Below are 14,469 nucleotides of genomic sequence, written 5' to 3' on the forward strand. Positions count from 1 at the left end.
GCAGTATAACAAAATTTAGCTTCAAAATTTAAAGATACTGAATCACACTGATAACTGATAACAGCTGTACATTAAAAAGATTAGAATTTTCCTGATGTTTTACCAGGTAAGGAGATATAGTACTTAAGTCCTTATAGAGGTCCTTGGGTCCTTATAGAGGATACACTTTAAAAGGACATGAGATGCAGTTTAAACAATCCCTTGTCCACAGGGCACAAACTTAACTTATAAGGGACTTTTTTTGTATTGGCTCTCTAAATACAAAAGCTAAAGCTGGTGTTCTTTGGAATTTGGAAACAGTGTGTTAAGTATCTTGCTGGTTTGTAAAAGGGGCTTGACTGGTAAGAAAGACGTTCTTAGATAGAGCATGCTGGTCCTTTTTCGACTTCTGGGTCTTGGATATGTTGTATAAATGTTCATATAACCAGGGTTTTTTTTGTCATAGAATGCCCAGAACGGAGTTCCAGCACCTTTTTTGGATGGAACCTTGTGGGGTAGGCAAGGCGGGTTGTATGACATGTGTGAGTTCCGGCACCTTTTTCTTTTACAAAAAAAGCACTGCATATAACCCGTCATTAGGAACACCTTTCTGGAGATGCCGAGATGTTGCCGTTTGTAACTGTCCTCAACAAGGAAAGAAATCAAACCTGTGGGAACTATCAGTACTGTAACTTTAATCAATGTGCTATGAAGCAGGTTTATGGATCTGCTTCTACTTTAATACCTCAATACTACATTTGGAACACGAATGTAACATAGCCCTTAGGAATTTAAAATAAGTGTAAGGTCCTAGCTGGATAACTGACAAGCAGCTGTGTAGAAAAACAGCATTTTGTAAAAGGAAACATTATTGTCAGACAATCTTAAATGAAAACCATCTTTGGAAATTTGACTTTAAATGTAAGGTGCAAGGAAAAATGAGAGGGAAAGAATAGAAAAAAAGACAGAATACAGTAAAAGAAATACATAAAGAAGTTATTTCCAACTTTCATCACAAGTATTAAAAAGTGTAGTGATTTTTCATTCCTTCAATGATTATGAACGATTATCTCTTCATCCCATATCCTACCTCTTCTTTATAGACAGATCCCTAAAGCATCATTTTAAACTGCCTTCCCCAATTGGGAGGGATATGGGGCTCCCCCTAGAGGGCACCTTCAGTAATTTCAGCCAAAGGTACCAGTGGCTTCCTTTCCCCACTTCCCTTTCTGTGGTTGAGGGAAGGGGGAAGAGATGCCATTTCTGTTTTTCTTTTGAAAGTGTTTTTAAAGGGACAGTTGTTCATTTTAGTACAGTATAGTACAAGGGTAGAAATTCAGATCATTTCACTTTGCCCAGCCTGTGGCCTTCCAGATCTGTTGGACTATACATCCCGTCTTCCCCAGCCAGCCCAAAAACATGTCTGGAAAGCACCAGAGAAGGGAGTGAAAAGATGGGGTTCAAACTGATGGCAAGCCTTCTCTCTGATTACTTTTTCTTATTTGAGCTTTTAGAAAGAAAGAAAAAAATCGGAGAGACAACTTGCCTCTTGAGGGGTCCTTTCAGATAGACAGCCAGGCTCACTTTCAGATTAATCCGACCTTCCCCCCAAAAAAGGGGATACATCACTCCTTCCCACTTTGACTTTTCCATTTCATATGGGATTTTTCCTCAGGGTATTAGTAAGTGTAGGTTATTATGATGTGCCACAAAATAAACTTGAAGGACACTTTTCTAAGGCACACATAACAAAAACTACAAGTAAGGAATTGCATCCGCCAGTGGAACTTCTCTCCATAGAACCCAAATCTGCCTTTTGGGGTGGGGTGTGTGTGTGTTGTGGTTCATGCAGAGGAGCAAAGGGCTAAGCAGGGGGATCAAATCCGCTGTTTTGTCAATTGTCACTCCTCCCCTCCCACCTAGCAACATGGAGCATGCTTCATCCTCCTTGAAATGTTTATTAAATCAAGGAAGTTATCTTGAAGGGTTTTTTTCATTCTTTCTTCATTCCCCTCTTCCCAACTTTGCAGATTTGGGGTGTTTTGTAATATTTTGATACTCACCTGCTGACTTCCAGCAGCCTTTTTGTAGCTATACAGCCACTGTAATGCCATCTGAGCCTCAAAGTTAGTTTAGTTTTAACAAGCGGAAACTTTAACAAATTTGCAGCATGGATTCTTTCTTCTCCTTCCTCCTCCTCCTCCTCTTTTCATCTTCCTCTTTCTCCTTCTCTTCCTCCTCTTCCTTCTCCTCTTCATTTTCTTCTTCTCCTTCTCCTCCTCTTTCTCCTCATGCTCCATCCCTTCCTTCTCCTCCTTCTGGACAATTCTTTTCTCCTTCCATACCTTCCCCCCAGTTCCCTTCCACCCAAAAAGACAGTTTCTCTAGGTTGCCCATCCACTGCCCCCCTCCCCATCCTCCTTGGGCTGTTTTGAGATCCTTGTACCTATTTGTTTTCTTTTGTTGCCTGAACTCATACTCAGTGTGCTACAGTGTAGTTTGGTCATTATTAACCTGTCCTGTTTATTATTATTATTTGTAATTTGATATTAAGTATTGTAGTTTAGGTGTGTGCGTTGTTTTAATTCTTGACATTTGCATTGTTTTATTATTGTATTCTTCCCTACAGAATTACTTTTTAATATATAAAATACAAACTAGAATGTTATAAATAAATCAATATTACTTCCCCCCCCCCTCCTGCAACCTTTGCTGAAATCTGGGCCAAATCCAACATTATTCCAAATACTTAGTACTATAGGACTGGAAGGGACCTTAGAGGTCTTCTAGTCCAACCCTCTGCCCAAAGTAGGACTCCTTATACTATCCCGGACAAATGGTTGTCCAATCTTTTCTTGTAAACCCCCAAAGATGGAGCACCCATAACTTGGTGAGGCAAGCTATTCCATTGACTAATCATTCTTGCTGTCAGGAAATTCCTCCTTATTTCCAGGTTCAATCTTTTTGGATGAGTTTTCACCCATCAGGATGGTGAATAAATCAACTCCCTCTTCCCTGTGACAGTCCTTCAAGTATTGGAAGACTGCTGTCATGTCTCCCTTGAGCCTTCTCTTCATTAGTCTAAACATACCTAGTTCCCTTAACTATTCATCCTATGTTTTAGACTCAAGACCCCCTTTCATTATCTTTGTATCTTTCTTTGCACTTTCTAGGACTGCAGCATCTTTGTGTGTGTGTTTGTTTGTGTGTGTGTGTGTGTGTGTGTGTGTGTATCTCCTGTAGCTCCCCATGCTTAGCCCTTCATTCCTCTGCATGACCCACAATACCCCGCTCAAAAGCAGATTTGGATTCTTTGCAGAGAAGTTCCACTGGTGGATACAGTTCCTTAGTTATAGTCAAAAAAATGTTGTGTGCGCCTTAGAAAAGCATCCTTCAAGTTTATTTCTTGGTACATCATAATAACCTATACTTACTAATATTCTGAGGAAAAAACGCCATATGCAATGAAAAAGTCAGAGTGGGGAAGAATGACTGTAGCTCCCTTTCTTTAAACCCATTTTTTAAAAGATGTTTGTAATTAACATATAAAAGGAGAAAACACATAAATATGCCCATTATACCTATATTTAAAAAAAGTAAAAGGAAAGTGAAATAACCCAAACTGTTGATCATGCCATTGGATGTGCCAGTAGTGTAAATCAGACACTGGAAAACCTATCCCTCTGTATTATTATTTCTAATCATTCTTTTTTCATCTCACATCGTGGACTGTATAATGTGGGACTACTGTTTCTCTGTTCCAGGAAAAGGAAAAGGTGAACTTGCTTTCTTTTATTTTTCAGTTTCCATCTGCATTGCAGCAGCACACCAGTTCTTCTTTCTCCTCTGTTTTGGTTGCTATGAGAAGGTGGAAGGAGAGAAGGGGAGGTCAAATGCAATCTATTTTCAATCAAAATTGATAATGTACATTTTCTTTTTTTCTTTTTCCCTTGTGATGTACAGTATGTAGCCTCTGACACTGATTTCCTGAATGTTATGTTGAGTTAAGACTGTCACTCCGCTCCTAAAGCAGGGAAACGCAACTCTCCCTCCATGAGATGGAACAACACACAGCTTTTCCAAAAAGAAAACAGCCTTTGCTAAGGGCATGATTTTGGAAATGAAAGCTGGCTGTTAGGCTAGAGAGAATTTCTGCATTGTAATGACGGGTTTTAGGCCATGGCAGAGCTTTGCTATCACTTGAAATCATTTATCAAGACTAAGAGATTATATGATGTTTTATTTAAGAAGACAAAACCTTTCTGTTCTTTCTTTTATTCTCTCCAGCTGATTATGCTCGTCCCCAAAGCTCTGAGATGCTTTTGAAATATACATGAATAAAACATGATTTGTGAGTATGCAAATCTACTTTCCTCTCCTTCATTTGTAATACTGTAGAAAACCTGCCAGCATGTTCTCTGGAAAAATAACAATTACATTCAGAGGGGAACCAAAAGACCGGAGTTAGATACACTATACTTTAAATGCAGTAGCACAGATCTCAGCATCTCCTGATATCTACACCAGATGGCTAAGGGGAAAATGGCTTATTTGAATCATGCTGAAAGTTTGTTATCTTTCAAAGTGAGATGTGTGCAATGAACTCCCCTAGGCAATGAGCTGCTGCCAGATCAGCTGGACTGATAACTCTCCATCAAGGGAGTCCTGGTCACTCAGCAATGGCCAGATTGAACTTGAGCAGGACAACCACTGATTGGCATTTAACACGTGCATTTGCAGTCTAACATATCCTCAGGCACACAGAAAATATACTGAATACATGCCTTACAACTAATAAAGCACCAGTCAAATTACCAAGATGGGCTGCTTCAGATTTGATAATGCTCCTGTTCAAAGGGTGTTTTCATCTAAGAACGGTCTGCAATCAATGTGTCAGTGCCCATGAGGTCCAACTGTGCATGGCATATGTAGCCTTGCATAAGGAACCACAATTTGTCTGCACATGAGCTGAAATCACATATATTGATTTGGATTTCACAGTTTCCCCTACAGAAGCATATCAGATGAATTTATATGACTTCTGTCATGCTAAGAAACATCAAGGGTGTTATAACCAGCTATTGGGCAAACACTAACATTTATAGAGAAATGTGTAGGAAAAAAATAAATAGTTGTAGATAATTTCCATTGAAGTCAGTGAATTTTTTTACAGTCATGATTAAGTTCATTGCTTTCATTGGGATTAATCTTAGCTGGACTGTATTCAATTTAGGACACTGAAAGTATATCCCTTATATGGGTTATTTATATTTATTTTAAAAAAAACTCACCCCACCCACAACTTACTTTCCCCTGGTTCTGATAATTGAGAGATTGAGCAACCCCCAATTATCAATTTAAAAATAGTTCTATATTTACAAAAACAGTAAATGCATCTACATTAAAACTGACCTCCACGTTATGAAGACAACTATTTGGGGCCAGATTGATGATGTCCCATACTAAAAAACACAGTGATTATTACTTGACCAAAAATGCAATTTACATCTATGTAAACTCAACTCAATTACGCCAGGCTTGTAACACAAATAGCTCCAATCAGAATCACCTTTTTATACATTTTAGGACTTTCTCATTGAAATTACTGAAAAATACCATAATGTATGTTAAGCATAAACATATTCTTCCTGCTAATATAAAGCGCCTATCAAACAATAGACAAAACCAAAAAAATATGTAGGGATTTGAGAAGTATTTTTCTTTTAAGAAATCCATTGGTTGCCATTTCAAGGCATACCCAATTAGATGAAATTTGGCACATTAACAATAATTGCAGTTTTTTTAAAGAAAGTCTCATCAGCACCTATGTTTGATTCAATGCCTGTCCAACGTGAGCCTTTTGTGCAGCATCCCCAAATACCACAAACCCTTGTCATTTAGCTACCCCTTAGAATAAGGGATTGTCTTTTCAACAATTGTCTTTTGAACAATAATTGTCATACTCTCTGGGCAACTGGTAATAGCTGACCCATCTTGGAAGCTAAGTAGGAATCGCACTTGGAGGGGAGACCATGAGGAAATTCCAGGACTGCAGATCAAAAAGTCCATGAAAAAGACACATCCCAGAACAAAGCAATGGGCAAACCACTTCTGTACCCGCACGACTGCGTCCTCCACTGGAAAGGGGTTTGACCACATTTGTTCGTAAAAATGTCACTTTTAAAAAATAGACCCGAAGCCTGTCAAGTGGAGCGCGGGGTGTGTGTGTGTGTGTGTGTGTGTGGAATCTGATAGATAGGTTGCCTTCCAGAGAGGGCAAAGCTCCCCAAAGCCTTCAAGGCATTTGCCCTTGCTTGACGGTGTTCAGCAAATCCGTGAGTTCGCCGATGTACTTGATAGTGCATTTCAGCGTCTGTATCTTGGTGAGCGGCTGGCCCCGCTGGGTGTACATGGGCGGGAGGTAATTGCGCAGCGTGTGCAAGGCTTCCGCCAGCGTCCTCATCCGCAGCTTCTCCCTTTCGCTGGCCTTTCGCCTGCGCTGCACCGACATCCGCCCTTTGGGCCCCTTCTGACCTTGGCCCTGCCCGGGCCGCGAGAGATAGACGGAGGGAAACTCCTCTAGCGGGTATCCCCTCAGGCTGCTCCCGCCCTCGTTCCCGCCGCCGGCGCCGCAGGGTACGTCCACCAGCAGGGGATAAGGCGAAGAGGCGTACGAGTCGAAGGACGGCGACGGCGACAGGCTTTGCGCGGGCGAGTTCTGGCCCAGCTCCAAAGCCCCAACGCCGCCGCCGCCGCCGCCGCCGCCGGCCTTCCAGTCCCAGGAAGAGGAGGAGGAGGAGGAGGAGAAGAAAGGAGGGGGCTCGGCGTCCATGCTCTCCGTCGGCCCTTCCTGAGGCAGAGGCTTAGGGGACACGGCGTCCTGCCCGCGGCCGCATGCAAGCCACGTCGGGGGTCCTGGCCTCGGGAGAGGCTTTTATGGGAGCGGGAGGGGGGGGGGCTTGGTGACCAAAGGGGACAGCGGGTGCCAAGGGAGTGGCGGGCATTCAAATGAAGAGCGGGGAGACCCAAATGAACTCCCCGGCCGGCGTCTTCTCCGTTTCGCTAGGATAATTAGCGCCCTTCGGCTAAAGGCCATTTCGGCTCAGTGGCGGGCGAGGGCGAAAAAGAGGAGGGGGCGGCCCAGGCTGGGAGCAGGAGCAGCGCCTGGCAAAGGCCATCGGCCTAGGCTGCTTGATATGTTAACCGGGCCACCTGGGGGATTTGGCGGGGGAAACGCATCGCACAAAACATCCCGTGTGGGATTGTTTCAAGTCAGAAAGAAAGAGGGTCTCTCTCCTTTTTCCTAGCGGCCCCTCGCCTAAATGCATCTCACTTTCCTAGCACATGAGAAGCTGACGGTCTTGAATTCGGCACGTTTCGTGAACATTTTTTTTTTTAAAAAAGAGAGCAAAGAATCAAAGCACATGATGAAGCACATAAAAAGGGGGCTTTGGGTATTATTTATTCTACCTGTGCTCTAGTAAAGCACTTTTTAGTTGATATCAAAGTTATTTCATTAAAATGTGTATCGTACTGGTGTCTCATCTTGTTTTTTTTTTCCAGGAGGTCAAGTTTGCATACGTAGGGCTCTCGCCACTCATTTTTCCCCACAAAAGCATCCTGCAGTGTAAGTTGGCCCAAATCTAGAATAGAGTAGAGTAGAGTAGAGTAGAGCTGAAAGGGACCTTGGAGGTCTTCTAGTCCAGCCCCTGCTTGAGCAGAACCTATATCGTATCAGACAGGTGGATGTCCAGTCTCTTCTTAAAAATCTCCAGTGATGAAGCGCCCACAATTTCTGAGGCTAAGCTGTTCCACTGGTTGATTGTCCTCACTGTCAGGAAATTTCTCCTTAGTTCCAGGTTGCTTCTCAAGTGGCTTTCTGTGATGGATTGGGTCCCCTTGCTCCTGGTCAAGACCTTCCCCACTGTAACCACATACTGTTTTACAGGAAAGTTTTGCCTTTTGCCTACAGCCTCTTCAACCTCACACTGATACCAATATCCCATTAAGGAAATTGTCGTGCTGTATCTTCTTGGCCATATCCAACATCACATGTGCTAACCTCATGGGAAGGCAGGCACCCACTCTCCTGGCCTAGAAAGATGTGAAAAATGATTCTGCTGCCTTGCTTGGGGCTCACAGGACAACTCAGCTATGGGGTTGGTTAGCTATGGGGTTGGTTAGCACCCGCCTTTTAATTACCTTTTAATATTGACTTTTTATTCAACCTTGCCTCTTAAATTTTATACACTTTTAAAAAATATTTTACTTGCACACTGCCCAGAGTTCCTCTATGAGGGAGATGGGACATTTCAAAATTTGATAAATAAAACTGAATGAGTTTGCAAGATACACAGTGCACCCCCATACTTTTAAAAGAAAATATTCCAAAAGCCTTATAATTGTGAGGGTGAAAGTTCATTCTCCGAGCTTGTGGGTTGGTTTCTGAACATTTCGTTACCGGGCTAGGTAACATCTTCAGTTTCTAGATGTTACCTACCCTGGTGACGAAAGGTTTCGGAAACCAACCCACAAGCTCAGAGAACGAACTTTCACTCTCATTCTACACCCAAGCTACAGATATTCACCACGACTGCAAATCTTACAATCGTAGCTAAGGCTGTTATTTCTGATATCTCTTGCTGCTCTGATATTTTGCATGGGCATCTCTGATTACACTTTTCCCATTTAATTTGTATATGAAGGAAGTGTTTCTGGAGTGTATAGTGCACAGGTCGGCAACCTGCGGCTCCAGAGCCGCATGTGGCTCTTTAAGCCATCTCCTGCGGCTCCGTCGCCCGGTGTGCACGCACCTCTCCGAACGGGCAGTGGTGCGCACGCACCTCTCTGAACGGGCAGTGGCGCCGCCTTTTTGGAAAGCTGCCGCGGCCTGTTTGCAGAGCTGCCGCCTTCCTCTGAAGGTGGCAGGTCTGCAAACTGGCTGCGGCAGCTTTCCAAACTGGCGGCAGCAGGTCTGCAAATGGGTGGTGCCGCCGCCCGTTCGGGTGGAGGTGCGCGCACAGCTCTCCAAAGGTTTGGAGAGCTGCGCGTGCACCTCTCGAAACGGGCGGTGGCGCCGCCCTTTGGGAAAGCTGCTGCGGCCTGTTTGCAGCAACTCTGAAGGCAACAACTCTGCAAACAGACTACGGCAGCTTGCAGACCTACCGCCGCCCAAACGGGCGGTGGCAGGTCTGCAAAAAGGTGGCGCCGCCGCCTGTTTGGAGAGTGGGAAGGTTTGGAGAGCTGCGCGCGCACCTCTCTGAACGGGCAGCGGTTTGGAGGTCCCGGGGGTGGCTCCAGCAGCGCCTGGGCTGAAGGCGCCCGTCACCAGGGAGACCCGTCGTCGCACAGGTGCCTCCCATTTTGCGCATGCGGAAAATGTTTTGTTTTTTGTGCGTGCGCGTGCATGGACACATGCACATGCATTTTTTGCGGCTCCCACTTTTTTGTGTGTGTGATGGAACCAGTTCCGAGTGGCTCTTTTGCTTTTTCAGGTTGCCGACCCCTGGTATAGTGTGATATCCAACATTGCACAAGTGAAGTTCTGCTTATTCTGTAGACTCCTCTCTCTCTTTCTCCCCCCCCCTCGCCTTCATCTTCAGACTTTGTGTGTAGCATTCTGTGGGCAGTATTCCCTTTACTTTTAATTCACATTAATGTTGAAATCACCACCACCAAATAGAAATATTTGATATGGAACCATCACAGCCCTTTAGTTCAATATTTTATTTTATTTCCATAAAAAGGTCTCAAAGCCATATATAACAATGTAATTGGAATACAATTGAACACAACATTCAATGTCAGAAGAATTAAAAACAAGAGCCATAGCTATGAAAATTAAACATTTTGTTGCACTAAAATCTGATGGTAACAAAAATATTTTAACTATCTGTGTAAAGGCTATGAAAGGCTTACAATCAGCATAATTAGTGCAAATAGAAATCAATGATTTCCAATGGGAATTGGTTTGGGATCAAGAGTGTGCTTTGGGCTGACAATTTTTTTTATTCAAATTAAATACCAGTTTAAACAGCATTAAAAAGTATGTATTCAACTTAATGTGCAGTTTGCTCTTAAGAACAATTTCTTAGTTATTGTAGATATTATAGGATGATGTATTATTTTAATTCCATAGTCTTTTATGTACTTGTTTTCATACATTTTTTGTACAGTGAAAAAAGATTTTCAATCCACATTGCATTGAGCTAAACTCAGTATTTAATTTCTAAGGCATATTCATGGCTCTTGTTTTTTCTCATTCTTCCCTTTGCTTCTTTTATTGTGATCATGAAAAATGACATAGTACTGTATTGAAAGAGGAATAAGGGTATTTCTGTATTGTAGCTGAAGAATGGCTTAAAATGAGTTTCAATATCCTCGCTTCCCCAAGGAACAATATGAAGTGCAATTTTGTGAAAAGACTAATAATTTCCCATTATAGTTGTCTAGTTATTCTCCAAGCGATATTTTCAAGAGTATGGTGAAGGAAATGTTATTTAATTTAGTCTCATATATAAACTGGCTTAAGCAGGAAGTGATGTTCCATAAAGTGGCACTAAAATTTTTGAGCATAATTTACTCCTCCCAAAGGATGTGTCATCAAATTTTAAACACCAGGAGTGTGTCAGGTGAGATGTAGAATTTTACCAGTCTTGATGTGAAGGTCAAAATCCTCATCTCTGCCTTTTCTGTTCCTCTTATTATCTCAGCATGTTTCTCTCCTAGTATATATTCAGTGGTCTAGTTTTCAAATGTTTTGGTAACCTCTCCTTCTAGAATGAAAGGAATCCAGAGAAACATATCCAGAGAGTTCTGATAGGCAAGGAGGAATGCAGTGGTCTCCAAGTCTTGGGAAGGGCAAGTAGAATAGCTTCTTAAACTTGAGACCCCAATTAATGGCTGTTAATACTGTAGTTAAGCTATTTTGTCTTACTCAGTAGTGAAGCTAGGACTGGACTATTGGGCACTCCCAGAATTCCTGAGCCAGCCATGTTGAGGGGAAAGGGAGAGGTTTCCAAGCTGAGCCATGCTGACTCAGGAATTCTGGGAGTTGAAGTCCATGAGTCATAAAAGAGCCAAGGTTGCCTACCCCTGGCCTAGAGGATCACCAGTTCAATGAAATCCTGTCCCACCTGCTGTCAGGCTGTCTCCTCCTCCTCGTCCCCCTCCTCCTCCTCCTGCTCCTGGAAGATAGATGACATTTCAAAAAGAATGCAGAGCAGGGACAGTTTTCTTTTACGACCATAAAGCCCCTGTGCATCCTAAGCACCTCTTTATTCAGCTCTAGTAAGAATAAAATTAATTTTCCATTCCTTTTTCCTCTTGCTTATCAGAGACAGTGGCTTAGTAGAAGTATCTTTTTAGGCAGTTTGTGAATAGAGCTGGTTATTTACCATACCCAAAGGTATTCTATGTCATACAGGTCTCTTTACTAAATAGTGTTATAAATGACTAAGTAATGAGCTGCCTGCAACATCACATCCACAGATAATCCCATTTTTGGATTCCTTTTTGCGCTTTCTGTGCTTCCCACAAAACTGATTTCTCTGGTGGATATTAAGATGGCCATGCAGAGGTTGCAAGAGAGATGGTTCTTCCTAATATAAGTACTGTATTGTTCTCTTGCTGGATGGACAGTTGAGGACACAGGCCAGTTCTTTTAATTAGTGGGAGAAAAAGTAGAAATGGGGTCTCTTTAAAATTATGTCATTTCAAAGTCTGGTATGTAATGAAAATGAATACACAATTTATAACTAATATTACTAAAAATACCTTTGAGATATACTTGGAGCTCCACATTTTTGCTTTTGGAAAGATTACCAGCTAATTCCTGCATTTCATATTTGTGATTGAAACATTTAGGTCTAAGGAATTAAAGGACAATTTACCGGTTACAGCACTCCGGTGGTAGAAAGTGGCTTCCTATATCTGAACTGGTAAACATATATTATTTATGGATTTTAATTTACTGATTAGATTAGTTAAGGCCTATTTGCAAACACGTTTGAAAGGATGTAATATTGACAAGTGTAGAGTTGTGAGGTAAATTGTTGCTGCTTGTATTACAGAAATGAATATTAATTTTTCTCCATGCTGTTAAAGAAGAAATAAGATACAAACCCTACTACTGAAGCTATTTACAGCTTTATCATACATTTATGGTGGGAGTGTCCAATAATGTCCATCTACATTAGTAATATATTAGCATAGTGACAAATGGAGGACACTATTAATTGCTCATATACTGTAGATAGATTCATGGAACTGTTCACTTTTCTGGCCTGTCCAGGAAATGAAATAGCCGAAATGGGTAAGTTGTACATATTGTATTACTTTAGCAAATTTAAAAGCTCAATTTTATATCCCTGACCTCTACTTTTTCCTCCATCCTATACAAATCTGGGCGAGATCATTTTTGTCATATAGTAATCCCATAACACTGAAGGTTATTTGAGTTATGGAGCTAATATTATAGGTCTGTTCAGTGACACTTTGAAAAATGATAAAGGCATTTTCTGCCTGAATGGCAGCTTTATTTTTCACTCCATTAATTTATTCAGCAATCTGAAGGCAGACATTTAATCTTCATTCACTGTTGATAATGAGTTCCTTCGTCCTAATTCCAAATGCATAAGTAGGTTGCTAAAATAAATAATTATCAATAGTAAAATGCTACTAATGAGCAGCATTTTCTTTAAAATGCTACAGGGAAGAAGCAGATGCTTTTCTTAGTAACAGAAAAAATGGATACTTTTGAAATGAAAACAAAGATTTGTTTTATGCATTTCATACATCTCTACTGAATAATTTAAATCTTAAAGAAGGATACCGTTGTGTCAAATTCACTTTTTGGGAGGGGGAATTCCATTGAAAACATGCATCAAACAAGATTGCCCTGATTTTTTCCCCCTGTAATAAAACTATAATTTCTATTCATGATTCCTTTAGTCTATTTAGTCAAATATGATTTTCAGCATAAAATAAGTTTTGACTTGTCCTGGGTACACATATTTAATCATTTCTATTGTTATTTATTTATTTAGAGGCATTCTGAATTGATCCAGAGCAGCCAAAATGGAAATGGGCTGTTAAATAAAAACGAGATAAATTTGATCAGTAAAAGTTAAAATGCAAAACAATATATGAACGGCTTAACAAGCAATCACAGCTCATTTATTTCTACCGTCCCTTTAGAATTAAACCATTTCAACCTGAGAGCTAGCCATCCATATCAGACAGAAACAATATGAATTTTCTTGAGAATGCAATCTACAGTCTTGCTACTAGTGTCCGGATTTGTCATTCATGATCATCTTGACAGCTGAGACAAGGTTTTGAAAGATTGGGGAACTGACGTCTAGCACTTCTGGAGGGTACCAGACTGAGGGAGGTTGAGTTTGAACCATCTGTGAAGCAAGGTCACCATATTTATTGAACTGGAGAATGCCTGCATGTTGAAACTGACAGTCAGCAGAACTGGAAAATACAGGGCCCTAACATACTTCACTCTCCAAGGTGTGTGGATTCTTTCATGAGATTGTTTGATACGAATATTGAGGAAAAAGGCTAGCTATTGTGTAACCACCGGTCTCAAATACATGAATGAATCCCAATTGGTTGTGCATGTTTTGTCTTTCAGGTTGCAGTGAAGCAGGCAAATCTGTATTGACTTTGTTGGCACTTGCCTAAAAGCAGAGTTAAGGCAGTCACCGACTGCATACCCAGAAGCATCAGTATTGTGCTGAGGGGTGTCCTGTGCAAGTGGTATGCTTTGTTCACACACTTGTAAGATCACATGCTCTTCAAAACCCTTCCATGTGAACATTTGATCCTCTGAGAAGTGACAATCTCAACTAGCTGAGACGTGACAGTAACTTCCCAATTCATTAAGACATCTGGCCTCTAATCAACTGGTTCCCTAGATGAAAACCGTCCCATGTGCTGAATTTACACCTCTACTTTTAAGTAGGGTTTTTATGACTTGGTGTTTTCCAGCTGATATTGGGGAAGGCCTTTTTTAATACCCCTGTTAACAGAAGTTGAAAGGATACTATGCTGTGTGGTTGGTCTTTAATGTTTGCTTTTCATTTCAATTAGCGGAAAAGAGAAAGGAATGGCTGAAGAGTTTAGTCTTCCTTATTCTTTATTTAGCTGATCACCAAAACATACATTTTACCAAAATGGGGCTGTCTTCTGTTCTTAGTACCAGAATCCAGAGAATAAATAGAATACCTGTGTTTCAGAAGATTGAATTCATTGCCTTAATACGTTTAATATGAACACTAATCTGTAACATTTACTGATTCACAAAATAATCCAAGTAGGCTACAGTCCAGAATATTTCTCAAAAAATGAGCTGTAAATTGAATGTATTAGGATTTGCTGTTTATGTGTGCAGTGATATAAGTATTTTATTTTATTTTAAAAAGCTAACTCTGGTGGATTCGCTCATTCATTCTCCTTTAACATAACCTGAATACTTGAGTT

At 41.2% G+C, this 14,469-nt stretch overlaps 1 protein-coding gene across 1 annotated transcript; it reads right to left on the reverse strand.

The window, feature by feature from the left end:
- Positions 1–6,274: 6,274 nt before the first annotated feature.
- On the reverse strand, positions 6,275–6,811 carry MSGN1 (mesogenin 1; the record flags this gene model as incomplete). Its single annotated transcript, XM_081345205.1, has 1 exon — positions 6,275–6,811. The coding sequence occupies one exon, from the start codon at positions 6,809–6,811 to the stop codon at positions 6,275–6,277; it is 537 nt and encodes a 178-aa protein (XP_081201331.1).
- Positions 6,812–14,469: the final 7,658 nt, after the last annotated feature.

This window comes from Vipera berus (genome assembly GCF_964194415.1).
Source record: "Vipera berus genome assembly, chromosome: 1".
NCBI classification, from domain to species: Eukaryota; Metazoa; Chordata; class Lepidosauria; order Squamata; family Viperidae; genus Vipera; species Vipera berus.